At 32.6% G+C, this 27,264-nt stretch overlaps 1 protein-coding gene across 1 annotated transcript in view; it reads left to right on the top strand.

The window, feature by feature from the left end:
- The window catches only part of LOC111509285 (unconventional myosin-IXb), a 263,644-nt gene that overhangs the window by 135,458 nt on the left and 100,922 nt on the right, over positions 1-27,264 (top strand). The window contains 5 exon segments of the mRNA XM_074179210.1: positions 1,742-2,146; positions 4,955-5,200; positions 5,736-5,968; positions 22,826-23,228; positions 23,286-23,490. Of these exon segments, the coding sequence (XP_074035311.1) occupies positions 1,742-2,146; positions 4,955-5,200; positions 5,736-5,968; positions 22,826-23,228; positions 23,286-23,490 (1,492 nt within the window).

The following is a 27,264-nucleotide window of genomic DNA, read 5'->3' as shown; positions in this document are numbered from 1 at the left end:
CGTCTAGAACGGCCGCGAGCGCAAGTCGAGTGAATTTACATCAATAAACTTCAATAGGATTGCCAGGCGATGCTGTTGCATAAAGAGCATGTCGCTATGTCTGGTTGAATATTCATGATTGATGTTTACTGTAGTATTGTTTTGTGTTTTGATGTAGACAAAACATTGAAATATGTATAAAGCTGGAATAGTCGATATATCAACTTTTTTTAATAATGGTGTACAGCTGTCAATCCGCTTTATTTTCCCCAATATTCTAACGTTATTTTAACACCTTGACACGTGTTTCGATCACCAAGTGATCATCTTGAAAAAGAGGAAGATTAATTGATCACTTGGTAATCGAAACACGTGTCGAGGTGTTGAAATAATGGTTTGGTGTTGGGACAAAACTCCAGTAATATTTATTACTCCAAATGTTCCTAACAGTGCATCACAAGTACCTCTTTCAAGCTCTTTAATATTTTATTACTTAGTCCATATACATCAAGAGCAGTACTATCAGATAGATTTGCTATAATATTACTTACTTCTGAAGAAAATGCTTTTATGGAATAATATATAAGGTGATGAGAGTTCTACTGGGTCCTTGTGAGTACTTGGTAGTTATAAAAAAATATTCTGACTAATGTTCACAAAATAGTCGTTGAATTCCTCAGATGAGAATTGAGCATCTCACGAGAAGTTTTTGGAAAAAGGCTGCTTGATAATACGCCAAATGGATCCTAGGTTTATTTGCCGATTATTCTATTTCACTCGAATAGTATTTTTTTCTTGTCATTTAAAGTCATATGTTATTAGGTTTTTTTGCAGTTTTTATTTCGTGTGTGACGTTAACGTTTCGATTATTTTTATTTAAGTCAATAGAATTATTTAGTTTTAACTGTAGTTTCGTCTTTTATGGAGAACATTCGTTAACTATTTTCAGTGGCATTTCTAGAAAATAGTCAAACTAATCGTTAGTACAACGTAAGAACAATATTCACAGCCAACAATCAAATCTCCACTGTTTTACGAACACCCAAAGACACAATATGCAATGAGACACAGGGCATAATACCATGTTCTACCTGCCCCAGAACTTACATCGGTCAGACCAGTAGAAGAATTTCCAAAAGAGCCTATGAACTAGCTGCTCGCCAATAAAATCCAGTCTCATCCCTCTTCAAACATCACCTTGCAACAGGCCACACAATAAGCTTCAGAAACACCAAAACCATTGCTACAGAGAAAACTCTTCAGGCTGGGATAATTCGTGAAGCCATTGAAATTGAAAAACGTTCCGACTGTCTTAACAAATGAGATGATTCACAGAGACTACCACAATCATGGAGGTTATTATTGTCTGGTCACACATCTCAAAGTAACTCACGTCAAGCAGAAAGTCGAGAATCCATTCCCAACAGGTCGGGTACTTGTTACAATACCTCTACTTTATACCTGTCCAGCAGCATAAATACTGGCCTCAAACAGCAAAGTTATCAGTGTTCACTTAGAGATGAACATATGAAGAACGAGACTTGGGGGGACAGGGAGATTACACCCCCGTCATCAAGTCATGTAATTTCAGTTTCCAAGTATTTCTTGAAAATGGCTTCAAAACAGAAACCCAAACGTCGAACAGATGAAAATTACCGACGACAGTATATATAATGTATTATATTAATTTTAAATATAATTTCCCAATATAAAAACCTACTTTCATCATGTGAGTCTTGAGTTTCTATTTAACTTTTTCTAGTTTCCCTGGGGCCACTAACGAAACCCTGCTCCAGAAATTCAACACCGTCCACAAAGACAACAAGTTTTATCAAAAACCACAGAAAAAAGAGGGTGCATTCATTATAGTTCATTATGCAGGAAAAGTGAAATACCAGGTAACGGATATGCGAGAAAAAAATTTGGATCTGATGCGCCAAGATATCGTAGGAGTGTTGAAAAACAGCTCAATGGCCTTCGTTAGGGAGCTGGTAGGCGCAGATCCAGTTGCCGTTTTCAGATGGGCAATTGTAAGGGCCTTTTTTAGGGCCTACTTTGCTTTTCATGAATCGGGTAGGAAACAGCGACAAGGGAGGGTGGATGGTAATAGGAATAATATTCAGCAGAGATATTCAAGGAATCATGCACCCAATGAGAACCTCATCAGGTAGGTGGAAATTATTTTTATTTAGGGAGGCTATTCTGTAATTTTTTTCTGGGGTGTCAGTTTTTGTTGGCTACTCAGGCTCATGAAATATTTGTGAACACAACACATATATAAATGTTATCGAAAAATTCATTAACCCAAACAGCCGTCCTTTCATTTCGAGAAATCAGGGTTTTACTGTACAAACTTTAACTTATGATTTTGGTATATATTCATATTTGTTGCCAATTTGGGTGAGGACAAAAATGATACTTGTATGAAACAAGAAGTTTCACTTTTTATTTTGTTGTTAATAGTTTGAATACTGGATGCAATGCAGTGACCAACTGGCTACCAATCAGTATTTTCATTTTTGAGATACTGCCTTCAAAAAGTTTGTGACTGAAAGTTAAAAAAAAATCACATTTATTATGAAATTTTATTATGAAATAATAAAAAGGATTATTAGGGGAAATAATAAAGCAGAACGTTCCTTCTCAACCCAAACTTAATAAGTTTGGTATAGTAATTTATTGCCAGCCAATATACACGAACAAAATAATTTATACATAACCTAGTGAAATTCACTGAATCTCATAACACCCACTAGACTTGGTAAGCTCAACATAATTTTAGTAGGATATATAAGCATTTGTTTCAAAATTATTCAGCGGTGTCACATGCTTCTTCATTGTTATAAATTTTCACTTTTTCAGACGTAATCGTTATTTTTTCAAATAATACAACTCTTTTGAAAAACAATTTTAAAAAATTGCTGAATATGAGTTACCATAATGAATCCTATCAGTTAAGTTATTTAAAGAATGTATGTCACAAATATTTCACTTCATACAGCTTTATTATACTATTGATTTGTGCTTTTGGTATTTATTTGTGCAAAATATTTATTATATTTATAACATGAAATGTGATTCTGTAGCCATCTTGTGACAGTTTCTGCTGTGAATCTAACAATAAACAGAATTGCGTAAGTTGAATCGGTTGACATTTATAGTCCTCTTTATAATGTTTCGTTGAACATTGGTCCACTTTGTTAGTTTGAATATTGTCTTGCTGAAATATTAATTTTAGTATTTGATTTTTTGCATGGTATCGGATAGGAATGACTTAGCTACCTTTCATGGATTGCTTAAATTATTTGATTTTTATTTTTATTAAACAATTGAGGAACAGCAAAACTTTACAATATAAGTTGTATTTCAGTTGAATCTTTCAAGACGCAATATTTGATATTTTTATGTTGATTGGCACACCACAAGAATTAAAGGTGATCCTGAAGTTGATTTCCTGAGCAAAAACATTATTGCATGTTGAATTTTGCTGTTCTTTCAATCTGTTCATTTGGCTTTATATGGTAATAATTTCAAAGTAATGAATGTATGTGTAATGTGGTTGTAATACATTTTAATTAAGAGTTAATACTTTTCTAGTAATTATGGTATTTTACTCCTTCATTTTTCCCAAAACTTGTTTGATGAACCAGAAAGTTTTTCTGATTACAAATCTTTTAATTTTTTATTTCTCCAGGTTATCAAACTTAATTTTCTTTTATATTATAAAATATGTATACATATGTACTGAAATGAAATTCAAGTGTGCGAATAATTCAAAATTCAAATGCTCTGATTTGATTTTTTAGCAATTGGGCACACATATCTTGAATAGTGCTAGAACTCATTTAAAATCAGTCAAATTATCTATGAATTCACAAAAACTTCTTCCCGTACTTGATTTATGTATGCTAACTTTCTTTCTTTCAGAAATATCAATAAAAACAAAGATCAGATTTTAAAATATGTGTATTCTTAATGAACTCATATTATTCTAATAGTTGACAAAACATTTCCTCAGTTTTTCTGCATCAAAATTCGTTAAATTTCAATCCAATCATGAAAGAAAGCTATTTTGTGGAAGATTTATTTATATTTTTTTAAATTTTGTACTTTTGTGAAAGTACATAAATTTATGTAATTCGATGTTAAAGTTAGTGAAATAATGTATTGAAGTAACTATTTATTGTGAGTTTTTCACTGAACAGTTTACAACACTGCAACACATGTTTCACTATACATATAATAGTTTCCTCATACATACTGTTCAGTAAAAATCTCACAATATAGTGTTATCTGAATAAATTATGGATAATCAAGGATCTGCCAATTCCATCACATATTAATGAAATAACCTGGAGAATTCATTGTGCGCTTTTATCCTATCTATTGAAATTTTAATATTCTGCCAGTTTTAACACTTTCAGTTGTATTGTACTAAACTCAAATTTTACCATTATTTTCATATCACTGATTTTCATTTTGTAAATATTACTTTTTATGATAAAAAAATATTAGCAGATTTCAGCAAATTAATAGTATCAGGGTAACTTACTTGATAGATATTTTTTGTGGAGGAGTCAATGTTTCTTGCCGCTTCTCTGGGTTTTTAAAATTCCACATAAAAAAACAAAATTAAATCAATAGAGAATCTGATGAAGTGTAATGAAGGGAAACGTTTACTTTATTACACTTAAAAAGCTAAAGCTGAGTAAATAAAATTCATTTTTTCTATTGGTTGCTCAATTTGTAGGCAAATTAATGAATACAAGTTACTGACTAATTGAACTCTTCAGTGGTTCATATTATGCAATAACTTTTTGGGGTTAACTTTTCAATTTTCCCTTTATTACACTTCATCAGATCCTCTATTGATTTAGTTTTGTTCATTTAAAAAAGAATATAGGGTAACGTTTTCCGTTCGGCACTGCTTCATTGTGTATTTTTTTCTGACATTCGGTTTTCTTCTGAAAACTAGCAAACAACGAAGTGCCATGCCATTCAGCCGGATCGGCCGTAACTCAGACAACGAATCCTCAAACAATAGGCTCTCATGGCCACAACTTTACCATCGAAACAGAAATAGCGGAAGCAATAATAAAAATACTGATGATGACAGAAGAAGAAAAGATTCTTCGAATGGAGGTGCCAGTTCATCTGCGGGGCTTCAAAGGTTGGGTCCTGATGAAGCTAGGGCTATACAGAGGGCTAATCAGATTGTAATGTATGTGTATTTTGTTGCGAAAAAAAGAAAGTTTTTGGTGATGGAACAAGTGGTGATGGTTAGTTTTTATGAAGCTCTTGGGTATCTAAGAGAAATACGTATTTACCGTTTTCATTATGCGGTAAACTCATTCAAATGCTTGCCATGAGAACCAGACACAAAAGAAAAACTCTGTACTGATAGAAATTCAATTCATTTTATCACCAAACTTTTCGTGATAGTAAGGCCAGTTGGGAAAACTAATTTATTTCATCTCAAGTTGTTTCCTAGTGATATCAGGAACCCATTAACTGAAGCAATAGCTATTTATAAACAATCAGCAACAATATAATATCATTTTGATGCTTGTCCAAAAGAATCTGGAGAAATAGTGATATTTGTGCCAAGTTCTCCAAATTTAACATTCCTGTTCTTGCTCAATCCTCAAAATTTTTGCATCTATGTTTTCCCAGCACGTTCCTCTGCATGCTTTTCATTACTTATACTTTTACATAATAAATAATTGTAGAAGTAATACAAGTTTATTACTGTGTAGGAAGAACAAATCTTTTCGTCCAAGGGAACGTAGCAAAAAGGGATGGAAAAATCTGCAATCAGTTAAAACATTGGCAGGAAGAACTGGAATCACAGCTCAGTCTCAAGGTCAAATAGGAAAAGCTAGAAAGCAACCTTTGACAGTTACTGCTCAATTTCAGCAGAGTTTGCATTCTCTTATGGATACTTTGAACCAAGCAAACCCATTTTTTATAAGGTGTATTAAATCAAATGGTAAGACGTTTTCATTTCATATTTATTTCCTCTTACTATAATGTGCAAACTCACGACTTCACTTGCATGCTCATTTAAACACACAAATCTAAAAAAATCAAAATATTCAGAGTAAAGCAAATGCAACCAACAGAAAAATATCAAAGATATACAAATGAAGAAGAATTGAAAAAAATTCTTACTCATTTCCATTGTTACGATGTTCTAGTGATTAATGATTCATTCCAGTTTAGTGAACTGCAAGTTTCCCATTTCGATTAAGAGTTTTAACATATTTCTAATTTCTAATGTGGGTTGACTGAATGACTTTATTCATTATGCAGATTTTTTAAACTCTTTGTAAACCAGTGTTCTTCCCTATGGATGACTTTGGACTCAAACCACTTCAGTTTGTACATCCAATCTGAAACAAGTTTTGTTTTAGTTATATCCCATTTTTCTGATAATTCTTTTATTAGGTGAAAAATGCCCTGAACCATTTTTAATGCTATATTGATGAAAATATGATAACTAGTGTTGTAGTGCAGCTTGATCCTATAGGCTCAGAATCGGAATATGCTATATTGTCATAAAAATCATTTCTTGTTGACAAAGTCTTAATGTTGAATTTAAAAATATCAAACAGTCATGACACTAACAGTTAATGGATCAGAGTGATGAAAAGGTCGATATGATTAAAATACAATAAATTTGACATCGTAGTGGAATTTAAGACTCAAAAAGTATTTTCAAAACATTTATTTATACTGTATATAGTCAATTTCACTATGAAGTGATAACAGCGCTTTTTCAAACCATTCTACACTGTGTGCAAGATAAGAATGAACAGCATGGGAATATCGGAAACGGTAAGTGATACGGGGTCGATTGAATTAGAGAAAAGTTGCGCATTTATGTACCTAATAATATGCCATTCAGAAAGTTTCAACATTCCGAGTAGTTTTGGAGATATCCGAGAAAAACCGAAATTTGAGCTTTATTTTCAAAGGAAATGTAAAACAAATAGGACTTTGCCATGGCCACTTTTTTAGGACTACACGATAACGTAAGCAGAATTTTCTGCGACGTTTCGTGTTTTAAAAAACATCAGCAACTTTTTATTTTTATATGAGCCGAAACTAAAGTATACCCTGTATTCGACCCCATTTTTCATTGTGAATACAGCAACGTATCACACAATCTGATTTCATTATCATTTCGCGCGCAAAATGAAAAGTGATTACTTAACCTGCTTTTGCTCAATTTTAGATAGTGCTCTGATAAAATGACACATAATGTTCTGTTGTCATAATAATACTGTTGTTGTTTGGTAGAATTTTTGACATATTGCCGTTCCTACTTTTACATCTCATTACCTACCAAATTTGTGGTAAAAATGGAAAACTGCAGCTTTTTGAATACTGAAAAAGTTTATATGTTATGTTACATTTTGTGCCAAAGAAATTGTGTTGATACTGAACGTGCGTACTCTAATAAGTATCCTGAGAGGCGACGACCTGGTGAATCAACATTTAGACGTTTAGTTCTTAATTTAAAAGAATAAGTATCATTTAATAAACCTGTGGTTTTCTGACAAAAGCAATCTAATGAAGAAAGTCAGCGTGATGTGTTACAGGCCGTTGTTGAAAATCCTGAGATACCAGACATCATTGCATACTCAACATGATATTTCACTGCCAAATAGTAATAACGCCTCTTTTTTATAAATAAGCAACTCATCACTGACGAGTCACATCTTACTCTTTTGTGTCTAAATATACAATCAATTCGAAACAGATGGACGAATTGTATGTATTCCTAGCAGACCAGAAATGTCCTAAAGTTGTTTTCCTGACAGAGCACTGGCTCAAAAATGGTGAGCCTTTAGTGATCTCTGATTACACAGTAGCGTCTATTTTTTGCAGAAGTCATGGTGGTACAGCCATTCTCCTACATGATTCAGTTCTCAATTCTATGTCTTTCAAAACTATTGTTGGGATACAACGACATAATAGAGGAAAAAACTTTTGAAATGTCTGTTATACATTACCAGAAAAGAAATATTTTTGCAATATGTATATACCGTACACCATCCTCAGATGTTTATTTACGGACTTGCCATGTTGATATTTTCTTAGATAAGTTGGGTTACCTTTTTTCGAAAATACCACCAAAATCAAATATAATATTAGCTGGAGATCTGAATATAAATTTTGAAGATAAAAAATCATTAGGCACTCAAAAATTAGTTTATTTCAAGAAATAAAAATATCAACATTAAGTTTTGTCGACTTTTCAGTAAAAAAAAATTATAGAAAATTTTTTACTCTCTGCTCTAATTTTAAACGGGAGACACACAAAAAATTATGTGAATTTTTCAAAATAGCATTTCCACTTCAGAAAATAAAAATTAAAAATAGAAAACCTTGGATCACCACAGGAATTAAAATTTCTTAAAAAAATATGAGATCCCTTCAATATATAAGGAAATACTTGTATTGCTATTGTATTGCTATTGAAACATATTTCAATAAGTACAGAAAAATCTATAGAGGAGTAATACGAAATGCAAAAGACATATATTAATGCTACTAATAAAGTGAAAGAAATATGGAATATTGTCAATGATTTGAGGGGAATGAACAATAATCAAAAATTCCCACATATCTCCCTACATTCTGACACTATTAATGACTTTTACTGCTCCATGATTGAGAAATTAACTGAGAGCTTAAAACATATACGAGATCCAATAATGTACCTTCAAACAGTATCAATCAACAAACCATGCATTTTTTATATCACCGATATAAGAGAACAGAAAAGAATCATCATTTACCTGAGAAACAAAAAACATCTGGAACTGACAATTTGACTATCTGAATATTTGAAAATTTACCAGATTGCGCTCTACAGGTTCTTGTTCAACTCATAAACGAAACTTTCAGGCATGGAGTTTTTAAAACATCAATGGCCATACCTTTGTCTAAGGGGGTGATCCATCAAACCTAAGACCAATATCTTTACAACCAACTCTTGCAAAGTTGATTGAGAAATTAGTTGAAATAAGAGAATTTAAATATAAACAAAATAATCACTCCTCATCAATTTGGGTTTCAGGGAAACAAAAGCACTAATGAAGCAATATTTAATTTTCTTCATAAGGCATACATTAATCATTATTTTTAACACCTCGACACATGTTTTGGATTACCAAATGATCATCTTCAAAGATAAAGATTGAGTTTTAATCTTCCTCTTTGAAGATGATCACTTGGTGATCGAAATACGTGTCGAGGTGTTGAAAATAACGATTTGGTGTTGGGAAAAAACTCCAGTAATATTCATTACTACACCAAAGGTTCCAAACAGTGCATCATAAATTCAGTGACTTGTCAAAAGCATTTGATTGTGTTGACCACAGAATACTGTTGTGAAAGCTACATCATTATGGAATTGCTGGAAACTGCCTCAAATGGTTTGCATCCTACCTTACAAGACGTAGACAATTTGTTAAAATCAATAGTTGCTCAAGTACAAAGAATGTGAAAACAGAAGTGCCCCAAGGATCGATCTTAGAACCCATACTTTTTTTTACTAGCTACTGTTTTTACTAAATGACCTGGCTACTGTACGTATTTCTGGTAGTTTCAACATTTTTGCAGATGATACCACACTTTTGTGGCATAATGAAAATCAACAATATTTATATGAAAGCATCTGTAATGACTTCAGCGAAATTAAACAATGGTGCAATGCAAATCTGCTGTCATTTAACACAAAAAAAACTAATGTAGTCACATTTAAATGCAATCTACCAGAAATTCATATGGAAAGTACACTAGTGGAAAATAAGATTTCTACAAAATTCTTGGGAATAATATCGATGAGTGTCTTTACTAGTAAAGACACGCCCGAAGAAGCCATTGTATGGCGAAACACTTGTTGCGTTTTTGTAAAATCGTTTAGTGAAAATCTCACAATAAAGTGTTTTTTGCATATGTTAGTTATGGATTTTCATCAAGTATCTTCTTTCCAGATTGAAGATTTACATTGATTCACAGGAAGAATTGCGAGGTTCTGTATTTCTGAATATGTTAGCCTCAAATACTAAATGAAATTTTTTTACCTTGCTTCGAGAGACCTTTTGACTGGTTATTTTTTTCAAATGACTCTTCCTCAGTACTTCCAGCAGTTATATTTTTTTTGACTAAATCTATCAAGAAATTTTTCAATTTCAGATCCGTGAAAATTATTTATTATATAATGGTTTCAACCTCTTGTTCCATTTTTCTTCTTCCAATAAATTGAGACAATCACATTTGCAACTAATTATCTTCAGTATTTCAACAGTTAAGGGCCCTGTGGAGTGGCAGCGCCATATTGAAAATCGCAAAAACACTTTGTGAAGAAATGAGATGTTACATAAAAAATATGTATAGGGGAAAGTTATCGATAATGTAACGAAGAATGTCGCTAACTCATTGTTTTTCATTTATTTTTTCAAACATGTTTTTAACTTTTTATTCCTTCGACGAATTTCAAAATTTTTAAGATAGTGACATTGTACGATTAAATATTGTCAACTTCTTCACAAAATAAAGTATGAAATAATGTTTGACTAATCTATAAAACGTGTTTTCCTTATTCAATGAATTTTCACCCGTCAAGTGCTGCCATCTAATAAACACTGAACCCATATTAGAGCAGATAAGGGTTTAGCAACATCGCTGTTAGCGAAACGCCCGTCGAGTGCAAATAATATCAGTTTGATGTTAGGGTAATTGGTCTCTACAACAAGTTTCAACTTTTACACCATCCAATCTTGTTTAATCGGTCATTTCTATATCTTCACAAATATATGTTATTATAATTTATTTTTCATATAAGTTAAACTCCACTCTTCTGTTCAGAAAGTTAGTATCACATTTTTATTTTCCATTTGTCAACTTCACATGAATAAAAGTCGATCATTATCACTTTTTCCATGTGCTATTTTATTTCTATTGAAATTGATAATGAATTAGTTTCCCAAATATTAGTGTTCCATCTTTAAAGATTCTCTCAGTTTCATTTTATTTTTTTAGTGTTATAGTTTATTGTATTTTATTAAAATAAAATATGTTTGTTTGAAGGTGATTGACAATGTTTCATGATAAATTTCATTAGTTCGGAATTCCATTGTCTGATATTATAATAATCTTTATTGAGATAGGTAATCCTTATCTACATTCACAAAGTATAATCTTATATATAGTAATTAGCAGCTCCTTCGGTAGTATTAATATATTTGTTTTGTTTTAAATTTAAACGTACACACTAGGTATTTACATTTCGAGTTATATTTTCCATTGTTTTGCTAAAAGAAAACCATTCAAGTACAGCCAAATACCATAATAATCATATACAATCCTACATATGAACCAATAAGAATGCTATCCCAATATACACTTATAGCCCGAAAGAAAATACATATATTGATACCATTCACCTACAGCCAAATACCACAATAATCATATACAAACATACATATGAAACCAATAAGTTATGCTGTCCCACTACCCACTATACACTCATATCCCGTAAGAAGATACATATATTAATACTCGTATTGATACTAAAAATTATTTATCCTGATAGATATACAATACAACGATTTTACTTTTGCTGTAAATGGTTTATCATTTTTATTTTAAACTGTTGCAGAGTTTCTGATTTCTTTATATCATCTGGCAACCTGTTGTAAGCAATGAATCCCTGGAACACCAAGGTTTTAATATTGTAAGCTTTTGTTTGCCTAGTCACATGTAAGTTATTTTTACTTCTCGTATCATGCTGGTGAACTTGCGTATTGATAGTTATATATTTGTGAAAATATGATGGAAGAAGATTATGCAACATTTTGAAGATATAACTCATAGTTAAATAAATAAGTCTATTTTCTATTGACAGCCATTGTAATGTTCCCAACATCAATGATATTGGTGTATATCTGTTACATCTCAAAGTGATTCTCATTGCACGATTTTGAAGTTTTTGTAGTGATCTCATTTTATTGAGGTCAAAACCATACAATAAGGTCGGGCAATATTCGAAGTGAGGTTTGATAATTGTATTATATACGGTAATTCTTGAGCTCATACTCAAATGCTGAGATACCCTCGAAAAAAAATATAGTTTTTTGAGTATTTTTTTCTGAATATAATTGAAATGACCATTCAACGTTAAGTGGTTGTCAAGCATAAACCCTAAATATTTAAACTCTTGAACTAATTCAATTGTATTATTTTCTATTTTGATGTGAATTTCATTTATATCAAATTGTCTGTATTTAAATGGTGTGGCAATTATCATCCCCTTTGTTTTGTCTACATTCAGTTTCAATTTATTCATTTTGAGGTATTCTGTTATTCTATTTAAAGAGTTATTCATCTTTTGTACGGCATTATTCAAATCTTTATCAGTTACTGATATTAACGTGTCATCTGCGAACAAGTGTATATAGTCACATTCATTGTAATGCTTTATGTCATTCATGTATAGAAGAAACAATAGCGGACCCAAAATGCTTCCTTGTGGAACTCCATGTTGCACTTCCAATGGAGCTGACAATGAATTACCAACTTTTGTTTGTTGTTGTCTACCTGTTAAATAGTTGTTAATCCAATCAAGTACTTTTCCCCTTATGCCGTAGAGTTTCAGTTTTTTAGGAGTATATTATGGTTAATGGTTTCAAATGCTCGCCTCAAATCCAAAAACACAACCACAGTGAACATATTTTTACTCATACTACTTTTCCATTCATTAACAGTTAACTGAATGGCTGACTCACATGAATGATTGGATCTAAAACCAGATTGATTCATAAAAAGTATACTCTTTTCATTACAATATTGCAACAGTTGTTTATAAACTACTAGCTCTAACAGTTTTTCAGCACAAGGTAAAGTGTTGATAGGGCGGAATTCACTACATTTATATGTATTAGTCACTTTTTCAGTTGGAGTAACAGTACTAATCTTCAATTCTGTAGGAACCATACCTTTTTCTAATGATGTATTTATAAAATAACACCATACATGACCAATTACCTGAAAACTGTTTTTTATAATTTTACTATACATTTCATCAATAGGTGAACCTTTATTAGCATCAATTTCCGATATTACTATTTTCAGCTGTTTTAGGTCTATTAGTTCGAAGGCACTAAAGCTATCTTCATAATTTTCAATATAGCAAACTAACTCACACTCTTCAATACTTTGGATAATATCGTTGATACTACTTAGAAAGTATTTATTAAAACAATCTGCTATGTCATTACTGTCTTTTATCAATATATTTCGTCCATTCCGTTCAAAGTATACACCATTAAAATAGTAATTGTGGTTTTTTTTTCGGATTTATTAAGTTTTTCAACGTTTTCCACATTAAACGTGGATTATGTACATTTTTATCAATTTGGTTGAAGTAAAAGTGATCTTTCTTTTTTTTAATGATATTTACAACAGCATTTCGTTTAAGCTTAAAATTTTCCCAATTCACATCACTTGAATTCAGTTTAAAACACTTATATGCCATGTCTCTATCTCTACTTAGTTTTCTGACTTCGTTGTCGTACCAGGGTAATTCATTTTCATAATGAGTAATTGTTTTTAAGGGAGCTATCTCATTTACAACTTGGTTGAAGTGTTCTTTTATATTAATGAAAATATCATCTATATTGGTACTATTTAGCAGAAAAGTGCAGTTAATCAAGTTTAAATTGATATCATCGAGATTTTTATCAGTTAATCGTCTTACAGTTTTCAAACATTTGTTGCTAAAATTAATTTTTTCAGAATAGAAACATTTGATTGATATTACAGCATGATCAGTAATTTTTGGTTCGTCTAGTACATTATATAAATGATTTGAAATCCCTGAAGAACTAAAAAAGAAGAATTGAAAAATTAAAGAACAAGAATAAAAATTAATAGCTGAAAAAACAATTATATTAAGCAAAAATGTAAAAACTTAAACGAAATAATAGTGAAATAAAATACAAGTAAAAACGGAACAAATTTCACTAGTTTGGACTTCCATTGTCTACTATATAAAAAGTCCCTGAAACAACTAAAAAACAAGAATTAAAAATGAATAGCTGAAAATAACAATTATATTAAGCAAAATAAACCTGAAATGAAATAATAGTGAAATAAAGTACAAGTAAAATAGAACAATTGAACAAAAATAAATGAAAATAAAGAAATGAAAAAAGAAAATAAAAATAAAAAGTTGAGAGATTTCAAGTCACGTTAGTTCACGACGTTTCGATTGTTAGTATCTACAATCGTCTTTGGGTGATGACTGTACTGATTCCTCTGAGAGATGACTATTTATAGGTCGTTCAAGTACTTTCACTTATCCCCGCTTTCCATTTTCCGCTTCACTGGTTCCGTGGGAGATGACCGTTTGGCGGGAGTTGGCCATTTTTCGCTTGATTATAGGTTTCGATATGTTGTATATCTCTACGCTAGCTTGACTGAATATATTGTTGGATAACATGTATGCGGCTTCTTTGAATTTTCTCCTAAACCAATGTTCCTCTTTGTGTATGATCTCAGTTTGGGACCATTCGATGTTATGTTGATGGGTCCAAACATGCTCTGCTATTCCTGATTTGCTGCTTTCCCCTCGCTGTGTGTTTCTTGCGCTCGGCAATGCTAACATTCAATTGCCTCTTAGTTTCACCGATATAGGATTTTCTGCACTCACAGGGTATCCGGATCTAAAACAGGTTCTGATGTTGTACTTGGATCCAATTCTTCGTATCTTTTCCCATAATCCTCTGATGTAGGGAAGTGCAAGCACTGGTTGTGGCGGCTTCTCTTCCTTTCGGGGCTCCTGCTGTCTTTTAGCCAAAGTCTGTTCCACCATCGCTTTTGAGTAGCCATTTCGTTGAAGATCATTTTTAATGATGTCTGGTTCCTTCTCGAGACCTTCCTTCGTATTACAAAGTCCAAAAGCATGGTCAAATAGAGTCTTGATGTTTCTTCTTTTAGTCGATTGATGGTGGTTGGATTCGTGGTTCAGATACTGTCCCGTATGAGTGGGTTTTCAGTATACAGATGCTTCCCACTTAGTGTCGGTCCTCTTCACCAAAACGTCTAAGAATGGCAATTCGTTGTGGGCTTCCTTCTTCGTTGTCAAAGTGAAGGAAGGTCTTACGCTGTTGATGTGTTTCAGGAAGGCATCTAGTTCAGTATTCCCATGGTTCCATATTATGAAGATGTCATCAACGTATCTCAACCAGACTCGAGGTTTCTTGTGGGCTTCTTCAATGGCCAGAGTTTCAAACCACTCCATATATATGTTGGCTATGACTGGTGAAAGTGGCGATCCCATTGGCAATCCCTCATCTTGTGTAAAGAATTCGTCCTTCAGTTGGAAATAACAGTTTCATACACAGCATCCTAGCAATTCCATGTTCTATAGGTAAATTAGTTCTGTCTTTCAGGTCCCCGTCTACGGATAGCTTCCTCTGTATGATTTGGAGTGCTTCTTCTACCGGAACGTTGGTATAAAGGCTTTCCTCGTAGAAACTGATTAGTTGATCTTCATGTGTGACTTCAATTGCCCCTAGTAGTTCAACAAAATGCCTTGAATAAATCACATTTCATAGAAATGTGATTTATTCTATGAAATGTGATAGAAATCACATTTCATAGAAATGTGATTTATTTTACTTTTCGCTCATTCTACGTTATATTTTATTGTTTTCAATGAAACTCTCTTTGAGTATTACTCACAGTTTATTTCCACTAATCATAACTTGTCGATTTGACGTCTTCTATAAATGTATTCAACTCGTTTCAAGTGATTTTGAAATGTGAAAAATGACAAAAAATTACTGGATCTACTCTTGAATCAGAATTTGTACTTGCGTTGGTTGAGTGACTTCCTAGTTGAAAAGTAAGGAAAAATGATTGAACCTTGCTTAGAATTACCGAATGATATAAAAAATATATTTATGAAATTAACGAAAACAAAACGCCTCACTTCTCCTAAACAATCACAACATGTTTTATTTTTTGTAAATGATTACCGAATGTGCCTTTTATAAATATATTTTTATATCATTCGCTAATTTTTGTCTCGGTTTGGTGATTTTATCATACTTTTCAACTCGGAAATCACACAACACAAAAACAAATTTCCATTCAGAACTCTGATCAGTCATTACTCTATCTCTTCTGCCTCTATGAAATCACTCAAAGTAAATGTATAGAAGACACCAAAGTGACAAGCTATGTGATGAATAGCATCCTTGATTAGTGAAAATATTTGTAGATTCGATACTTTATCATTGAAAATAATGAAAACACTGTTTTAATGAAATTAGAAAAAATCTTGTATGTAACACGATAGGATTTCATTTTTTTTAACTTTCGCTACTCGCGCTCGTTACAAAAAATTTTCGTAACTCTACATAAATAGCTATTCTAGAAGTATGGCCAAGCATAAAATGCATCAAATATACTAATTTCACAAACCTATTCTGATAAAAAATAGAAATTTATTCTTATTTTCACAAAGCTACATTCTTTGGAATCTTCATTCCAAGATCTTCATTCTTTGAAAATTTGCACATAATTTTCGTATTTTCAATTTTTAACGCACACTGCGATCTCTGGCCCCGCTACTGAGAAATGAATGAAACCAGCGCAGCGTTGCCAAGTGATGAACAGGCGAATGTGGGCATTCAATAAGAAATGCTGTACTTTATTCTCGTCGTACTTATTTCGAGTGCTTACTTCCGCTACCCGCCAGCAGGGACGTGCGTCTTTGATCAATTTGGCTAGAGAAAGTAAAGCAAGAAGAGAGAGGAAAATATCGTTGACAAATAATAATTTAGTCACGTGCTCCCACGGCCTTCAACTCTTTATGTAGAGCAACGGTTCTTTTTCGTATTTGCCTAATAACTCTGCTACACCTTTAGTTAGTCCTCTCCAGAATTATATTTTTCACAAACGAAAACCAGTTTTCCACTTCAGCATTTCTCAATCTTTTGTTATCAAGTAGTTATCCACTCTACATGGGCAAATAGGTGATGTACCGTTTAAGAAATACTTCTTTGTAGTAGATTGGGTTGAAATACAGGTTAGGAAGTTGACTGAAATTTTTGTTGGGAGGATCTTCATTCATGAAGGCATTATAGAAAATGTCTATAAAGTGATCACAGATCATCTTCCCTGTCTTTCCTGTCGACTCTTAATAAACCGATTAGTTAAACAAATATTTTAAGGCTGATTTTACTTCATTGCCCATATACTCCTTGTTGAAAATGATAGTGAGCCACTTAATATAGGAAGTGAATAAATGAAATTCACTTATATTGAACAAAGGAGCTATCACTTTCTTCATAACTGTCTGCACTTCGTTATGCATGAAATAATTTTTTATATCACTTGAAATTATTTAAAGAAAGTGAACAACAAATATGAACGGATGTCAAACTTTTGAGTTCATCATCATTATTATTGACTATAGATTTGTAGGTGTTTTCTAAGTATTGTATAAGAGAAACGTTATTCCAAAACAATAAAATGGCATTTATTATAGCATAACTAAAATCAGAAACGGCCCTTGTAAATATTGGCCATTTATTATAATTCAGAACATAATACAGTAGAATCTCACTAATCCGGCACTATTGAAAACCAGAAGGTGTCGGATTATTGGAGTTTTCAGATTACTGGATTATAGACAAAAAATCATAATAAATAAAATAGTGTCGTGTTTCCGTTAAATTGACATTATCATCTACACACTATTCTCATTTAAAACAACAAGTAAATACATACACATACGCACGGGCTTGTGATAAGTTTTGAGGTTAGACTGCTAGATGACGATGGACGCATAGGCGTAGTGGAGCGAGGGAGGTGCCGGCGGAGGGGGGCGGATTATTGGATGTATCGGTCTATTGAAGTGCCGGATTAGTGAGATTCTACTGTACTTGATTGTAGCCAACCATGTACCAATTGAAAAGATATCATGGTCAGAGCTATGCAATTCTAGAATTGGAAAAATGCTACAATTAAATGATCTTTTAATAAACCCACCATAATAAAAAACTTTTTTATGGCATTCTTTTGGATTTCGAACTATACTGCCGGTTGCATCCATCGATCTTGTGCTTTTACATTTTTTCATAAAATTTCTTTCGTGTTTGAAATTGATTCAACTAACATTATTGGCAGATTTTATTTTATCGTCATTAATATATGTCCATCTTTCGGAAAATAATTTATTATTTTTCTTATTGGTAATGGATTCGAGTTCCTTATGAGAATTAACAAATTCTCCTTCTTTTGTTTTACAAGAACTATATTTTGGTCTAATCCATTTGTTACTTTTAATATTAAATTAATTTTCTTGAAGAATTTTAAAACTTTCACATGGCATAACTGAATTTTCAATATTTTTCATATCAGTTAAATCGTTTTCTCTCTGAAATGTTATATTATAAATAATGGTTTCTTTCGAATCATCAACACTAGATACTGGCAGTTGGAAAGAGGAACAGTTTTCAATATTTTCACTGATGAATGAGTCATTAATTTCACCTTAAGCTGATAAAAGCATTAAATTCTTATAAAGGAAAAGCATTAAAAATTGCATTACTTTTCTCCATATGTATTGAAAAAATTTTCTTAGTTTTGGTGTATTTTTTATCCAACATCACTTTATAGGCAGGAAAAACTTCAAAAAACTTAATTTGCATTATATAAGTTGCACCATAATTAATTTTTTTCAAAGAAAGGAAGGAAGCAATCAATTTCAAAAAATGAACTCTATACAAATATAGGATATTCACGTTAAGAAGAGAGTGACGTCACAAGATGACAAGTTACGGCTTTGCCAACATGTGCACTATTTCGAACTTTCAAATTTTTTTGTACTGTTGATTTGTTTTATTGCTATTAACCTTACTCACTATTAATTTACTTAGTTGAAATACAACTTTGTTTTATGATAATATATGGAAACAGGTACATGTAAGAAATTAACAAAAAATAAATAATATTTGCTTAAAGAAACTTTCCCTCGGTTATCTTAAAGGTGCGATTTTGTTCCATCCTTTACATAAAAGAGGACGTATGCTTCTCCACTCACAAGCGACTTTTCCATGCCATAGATCCTCAGTGTTTTCACAAATACTGTAAATAAGACCACATTGCATTTGGGATTCCATTTATTTATTGTGGAACCCTCCTACTTATAATACATCAGATTTCATGGCACTCCTATTCAAGTATGTCTCTATAACTTGCTGTGAGATTTCAGTATTTCTTTTATACCATACATGTCCAATTTTTCTATTAATATTCTATGAGTAACACCAAGGGCGTTGTCGTAGTAGATATATTATCAAAAAAAAAATCTGTTTAAAATCTGTTTTTCCGTTAACCAGCTGTCGCGCCCCTACGAACGACAACCCTCAGAAGTCGAAACTTGTGCGAGCTAAGGATTAACGAGGTCTTACCTTTTAACGTGTGATTCCTAACACAATCCCCATAGATCACTTGAATGACATGAGACGAGTCTAATGGTAGTTAATAAAATAAAGTAAGTAAAGGAATGTAGGCTTTCACGGCTGGCGTCAATGTTTTGGTTGGATTTTGCCTTAGTCGTTTTTGATTATACAAACATTTCAACTGCAACTGCATCTGGCGTGGTCAAAGTACTCTTCTTGACGTATACACTGAAACTCAGTGTTTTGATGTTTTATGTCCAGTTAAAAATTATTTTAAATTACAAACCTAACAAAATGGTAATCTAACAACATTATTGAATAAGAAAAGGGACTACAGAAGAAACATATTTCAGTACTAAAATAAATAGTCGGGAAATAAATTACGTATTGTTAAATTTTCACTAGACAGTGTAACAAAAATGCAACACGTGTTTCGCCATGTGATGGCTTCATCAGGCGTGTCTACTAACTATATTCTACATATCGGATGTGGAGAGCGTAGAGAGTGTTGTCAGAAAAAGTATTGAAGGTCATTTGGAATGTGGAAGTGTAGTAATTAGGAAAATGAAAATTGTAATTGTATGTGTTTACAGAACTGGCTTAGGATCATTTGATATTTTCATTGAGAACATGGAAGAAATAATTGATTTAGTTCATGAAAAATTCACTACATTTAAGGTTATACTATGTGGAGACTTTAATATCAACTTGCTTGAAGACAACGTACAAACTACTTACTCCTTACTCACAACATAACACAAACTATTTTTGAACCAACCAGAGTAACAAATATTTCATCTACTCTATTAGATAACATTTTTGTAAATTTTGATGACTATGAAAAAAGCATGGTCTTAAATACTGCATTATCTGATCACTATGGACAAATGATAACCCTTTTCACACAAAAAATTAAAGCAAATGAAATAAAATGGACCAAAAAAAGAATATTCTCAAAAAATAAAATTATTCAGTTTAAACAGGATCTCGCTGAGGTTAATTGGGAAAGTGTAACACAGAGTACAGATGTAAATATAGCATACAACTGTTTTTCGAATATTTTCACTAGAATAATGAACCTGATCTTTGTGGAAAAAAATTGAATAAACCTAGGCTCAATTCATGGATAACAAGGGGTATAAAAAAGTCTTGCTCGAGAAAACGCTCATTATACAAAAAGAAGACACTAGGGCTGATAAGTACTCAGTATTTCAAAAAGTATTGTGCCGTTCTCTGTAAAGTTATTGCAGCTGCTAAAAAAATGTCTAACACTGAAAGCTGAAAATAAAACCAAAGCTACATGGTCATCAATCAAAAAAATAACAAAACCCAACTACCATAAAAACAATATCCTAGAAATTTTTGCAAAAAAATATAAAGATTCACAAACCATAGTAAATCAAATCAATAAGTATTTTAGTGAAGCTTGCCCAGACCTAAATAAACCAGATAGCCCAGATTATACAAAAATAGAAGAATGTAAAGATGCTTTTTTCTTTGAACCTACCACTCCGCTTGAAATAATAGAATGTATTAGACAACTAAAAGATAAAAAATCTGTCGGTGAAGATCAGATTCCTATGTGTCTATTGAAAGAAACAGCAGAGATCATAGCCTATCCTTTGACTTATATTATAAATTTATGTTTCTCACAAGCAATATTCCCACAAGTACTGAAAGTGGCATCTATTAAAGCTATATTTAAAAAAGGAAACGGATATGAAGAAAGTAACTACAGACCCATATCATTATTGCCAAATCCCAGTAAAATTTTTGAAAAGCTCATGAATAAACGTTTACTCAAGCAAAAGAACAAAATGGATTCCGTAAAGGTAAATCAACCGTACAAGCAATATATCAAGCCATAGAAAAACATTTTACACCATTTGAACAAAGATGATTGTACTGTAACTTTGTGTATTGACCTGTCAAAAGCATTTGACAGTGTCAGCCATGAAATTTTATGCAACAAACTTGATAAATATGGAATCAAAGGCACATCTTTGGACTTAATCAAATCCTATTTGACAAACAGAACCCAACATTTGATTGAAAATGACATCTCAGGGATAATTAAATCAGAATCAATTGTGATAAAAAAAGGTGTGCCACAGGGATCCATCCGAGGTCCATTATTATATATATTGTACACAAATGAAATACCAAATGTAGTTAATGAAGATATTGTATTATATACTGATGATATATCGGTCATCATAAAAGACAAGAACTCTCAGTTGGTCATGACAAAGATAACAAATGTACTAGATGTATTGAACAATTTCCTCACAGCAAATGACTTACTACTTGATATTGACAAAACTCAAATAATTCATTTCGCAAATAGATCCTCGCCAGAGTTGAATACCTTTGAATATAATAATCAAAATATAAACATATGCAATCAGGTAAAATTTTTGGGACTCTTGATAGATAGGAGACTGGACTGGAAAAATCACATAGACTACTTATCAAAAAATATTGCAAAATATTGCTATGCATTGAGAATACTGTCGGAACATGTCTCAACTGAAGCTGCCCTCTCTGCATACCATGCTTATATTCAATCTAGAATAAAATATGGAATAATATTCTGGGGAAACTCTGTTGGTATCTCTAGGATACTCATACTACAAAAAAATGTATTAGGTATATCTATAAGATGAAAAAAACCGATAGCTGCAGAGAAGCTTTTATGAGGAGCAAAATTTTAACTTTGATAAATCTCTATATATATGAAGCAATAGTATTTGTAACAGAAAACAAATCAGAACTTTTCATTAACTGTGAAAAGGATCACTTATACAACACCAGAACAAAGAATGATCTTAGAAACGAGAAATGCAACTATACATACATACAGAGAAATTTCAAATATAGCGTTATAAACATTTACAATAAATTTCCACTCACTCTAGGAAATCTTCCAATTTCAACAATGAAATGTCGTTTGAAGAGCTATCTCGTAGAAAAACCTTATTATAGCTTGCAGGAATTCTTAAATGATAGTATGCTAACTATATGAATGATATTTACATATGCCTGATTTTTGTATATATTGTTTTTTTTGTGTCTTAAAACTACTCGTGAGATAATATTGATTATGAATGTAAAACTTTGATTTTGTTATTTACTACTGACATGTTCCACACTCCTCGGAGTTTATATATGTACATTATATGTAACTGGAGCAAATAAAGATCTATGACTATGACTATCCAATGCTTTATATACCTAATTTTACAATTTGAAGTACCTACATTTCACTGAGTTTTACATGAGTTTGTAATGAATTAAATTACCTGAGCTTATGTCCCAGTTTTTTCCTCTATAACTATTTTTTTCCATTGTTTCAGGTAACAAAATACCGAATACCTTTGATGAAGTAACTGTCCAAAGACAATTACGTTACACCGGTATGCTTGAAACTGTCCGTATTCGTCAAGCAGGTTTCAATGTCCGGTTGACTTATGATGAATTTATACAGCTCTATAGGATACTTTTACCGAAGGGTCTTCTCAGTTCACAAATTGATGTTCGGGATTTTCTGTCAACTCTTAATTTGAATCGTGATAATTACCAACTGGGAAGCACAAAAGTTTTCATGCGTGAAAGTGAAAAATATAAGCTAGATTGTAAGCTTCATCAGCAGATCATGGCGAGCATTGTAACGTTGCAAAGGTGGTTTCGAGCTTGTTTAGAACGGAGAAGGTTTTTAAGAATAAGATCTGCAGTCATTACTCTTCAAAGCTACTGTCGGTAAGTTATACATTTTTAATGAGTGAAGTAGAAAATGAAAATATTGTATGTTTTCAGCATGTACCTTGTTCAGAAATCTTTGAAGAAATTGCAAGCTGTTGTCAGGATACAAAAATATTATCGAGGCTATAGGTGTAGATGTTGGATTCAAAAATTAAAATCTAGTATAGTCATTTTTCAAGCTCATTGTAGAGGTAGCCGTATCAGGAGGTTGATAGCTGAGCACAAGTTGAAAGTTGATATGTTGTCTAGAAGGCCACGGGTAAGTAAATTTACGTATTATTATTATTATAAGAGCATGCTTTATTATTGGAAGAATACCTTTTTTGGAGTATCAGTAAAATTCTGAATTGATACAAAGAATTACTTGAATTACAAAAATTAACTCTTTATGCTCCTTCTTTTCTTCGAATGTTTATGATGTTTTTCGTTTTGAACACTGAAATCACGGATGCTCTCAAGACTGATTCAACACGTCTGCTGCCGAAGTTTGTGACTAATTTCTGAAACAAGATTCATGTTTGTTTTGCCAAGTCCTTGGCTTTTACAGATTTTTATGATTGCTGAAACTATTCTCTGATTTAGGTGAATTGTATGAATTTACATCATATCTGAAAAACAATGAAGCCCTAATTGGGTTGTTTCAAAAGTTTTAATGAGGCTACTTTGAAATGTAATATCTTAGTGAATACTTATTCAATTTAATAGAAATAAGCGCCATTTGAATCAATGCACTTTTGCCAACACAAGTTGATTCATTCAATCAGCATGAGAATTTTATGCTTGGGATTCGATGAGATTGACAAAGGCCTTTTTTGTTTGGTCCTGATTGGCAAAGGTTCTATCGATGAGAAAGTTATCGAAGTGCTTGAAAAGATGTTAGTCAGTTGGCGAGAGGTCTGGAAAGTATGTTTGGTGAGGCCGAAATTCGACGCTTAATTCGTTTAATTTTGGACGGTGAAACGTGCGGACGGGCGTTGTCGTGGAGCGACCTTCCTGCTTGAAGAAACGTGATGACGGTTAGAGACTTCCAACTACCTGTAAACCCCTAATTTCCCGATATCCACCCCCACTAGAACGTCCGGTGATGCTAGTCACCCGAAGCCCCGCCCCCACATTTCTATTTCAGTAGCTCCCGCCGAAATAAATACCACCGAACACCTCAGAGAGAACTCGTGACGAAATCTAGAGAGTAGGCAGATTGATGACCCGGCGTCAAGTAACATCATTTTCTTGAAAATGGCTCCAAAATCAGAGCCGAAACGTCGAATGTTTGTGTACGGATAAATATATGTGTTTGTCTTGATTCATCACATGCTTCAAAAATTATTTTTTGGACGATCTCATTCATCATGAAATCTGGCTTTCAAAATATCTAAATGGGTATAATAGATCGTTTATGATGATACCCACAATGTGGAATGAAACAGAAACAACTCTATTTCAACTTTGGTGAATGAAAAATCAAACTGTTTGATGTGAAAACCACATCCTGGAAAATTGTTGAGGTTGTCTGAAGCAAAAAATAATTCAAATGCAATTTATATTTTAAAATATTTCTCAATTTCTCAAATATTTTAAGTTCTCATTTGCAGTATCTTCCTACATTTTATCGGACACAGAGCTTTCAAAACCCTTTTTGGGTAATGTACACGAATTTATACTACCAACTTATGACTCTCAACTAAAAATATTCCCATTAGAGTTCATTATTTCGATCATTTCCTTATATAAGTTAACATACATAATAAATTCCCACTGTTTGAGCTTTTAAACTTTCTTCGAGGCCACTCTCCATGTTTTGTTCCCTGTAATACCAGTTTTTTCAATATTCTAATTGTTTTCTTAAACCTAATTATTCTAAAATTATGGTGAGGCTCTCTGTAATGAAAAAATTATTGAAAACGTATGCCTATAATATACCAAATGCATAGATGTCCTAATTAGTTCTTTGAAAGAAAGATGTGTATTTGTTCATAAATCAACTACATCGTGCCGAACATGTCAATTCATACTTAAGATAATCATTATGCAAAATGAATAGAAACAAAAAAATAAGTATGCAATTTAAACTGTGTATGTAGATTCAAAAGAATAAGAATAATAATAAATATGAATTACATTAGTTCAGACTTCCATTGTCTGATACTACATAAAATGATTTGAAATCCCTGGAAGACCTAATAAAAAAGAAGAATTAAAAAAAAAAGCTGAGAATAACAATTCCAAGCCAAGTATCATATTTCATTATGTGTGCTTTCTGTGTATATTAGAATGTATAATCTGTACTTGAATGACACCAAAAATTCAATTCTTGCTCTCGCATTTCAGGAGATATACGGGCAAAACCTAAAATTTAAAATTTTTCTTTGCTGTATTTTATTTATTTCCAGATATATTGAAAACTTGTTCATACTTTTTGTTAGTCAATGCTCATATAATATTGGAAAATATTACATTTTTGTTAAAAAAAGAATGCTCCTGAACCGCATAAAAAAGTATTTGAAATGTGTTGATATCACAACCTCCTGAAATACTTCCAGTCAAGTTTTTCTTAGTCGAATGCAATCCAATTTTTTCCAATCAGCGCCGGCTCTGGGCCCCGCGCCGATGAGGCTTTACGAAGGCCTATCCGACATGGATTGGTGCCAATCTTGTAAGTTCGCCGCGGATCCAAAGCAAGTTGTTCCCTCTTATTCCTCCCTATCTGAAAATGAATTATAGGTCTGCTCCCATTATCCTTACGTGCCCAGGATCACCAATAAGTTGAAAACTGCGGACGAAATTCAGGAGTATCAACCTGAACGATATCGAAAAATCAAAGAATATATCTCTCAAAGCTCATAGGAAGGTACTGAGAGGTAATATATTCCAGAAACCAGTAGTAAAAATTTCGACATGATAAAATGGTTGAGGCTTTCAGTGTCACTATTTTCCGTGTTTGAAGGGTGTTGATTTTCATCTTTGATGACTGGATATTACGGCTGTGTAAAGCGTATTTATGTTGATTCAGGTAGTTTGGTGTGCTAATACTTGTACCTGGATTAGGTAAATTGTCAATAACAATCGTCAACCCTTTTCTACCTAGCGTCATGTTTTCTATTCTCGAACTTGAAGTAATTCCAAATTCGATTAAGGTTCACAACTTCTTCTTTTCTGTTGCCTCCCGTACCAGCCAGGCATACCATAGCGTATCCCTGGCTGAAGGCAATGAGTTTCGTATTTTCAAACAGAATCCTGTGGTTTCCTTCACTGAGTGCGTGCTCCGCCACAGCAGACTTGTCCGTTTCGCCTAGTCTGCAGTTTCTTCTGTGCTTCTTCAGCCTTGTTCCCATGGATGTTTTGGTGGTTCCGATGAATACCTTCCCACAAGTGCTCGCTATGCGATAAACCACTGCTGCTGATATTGGGTCTCTCTTGTCTCTGGCCGACCTGAGACTTTGTTGTATCTTCTTGGTGGGTTTGAAAACCGTTTCAATTTTGTGTTTCCCCAAGAGTTTTTCTAATTCTGTCTGTGACCCTAGGAATATATGGTAGATAGGCACGTGCAAATCTGAGCCTCCCTCCGTGTTGAACCGTGGAACTCTTCAGTTTCATGGCCTTGTTGATTTCGGATACACTGTATCCATTCGATCTCAAGGGCATTTGAAGACTCTCCAGTTCTTCCTCTAGATGCTCTGGTTCACATACTATTCATCTATTCTCTAGAGTACTCTAATCTAACTGAACGGGCTTGAAGAAAATTCGATTTTTTTTTGTAATTCTCATATTCAAGTCCGATTTTCAATTAATGCCGAGACAGGCTAGTAAAGAGACTAAACTTGATCAACCTACATTTGATAAAATAATAATTTTCAATTTTAGTTATAGCAGTACATTTATTTCATAGATTTTTATATGATATTCGGAACCATTAATTTAAAATCGTACTTGAATTATGAAAATTACAAAAAAAATTAAGGTTCCGAATTTTGGGTTGAAATTCAGTATGTAGGGTCAAAATCGATTTCTTAACAACTCTCTCAAATACCTTATT

The sequence above is a fragment of the Leptinotarsa decemlineata genome, unplaced genomic scaffold (assembly GCF_025532065.1).
Source record: "Leptinotarsa decemlineata unplaced genomic scaffold, Ldec_3_MD MMD2_tig00004677_RagTag_RagTag, whole genome shotgun sequence".
Classification (NCBI taxonomy): Eukaryota; Metazoa; Arthropoda; class Insecta; order Coleoptera; family Chrysomelidae; genus Leptinotarsa; species Leptinotarsa decemlineata.
This window is presented reverse-complemented; position numbering and strand designations above follow the sequence as displayed.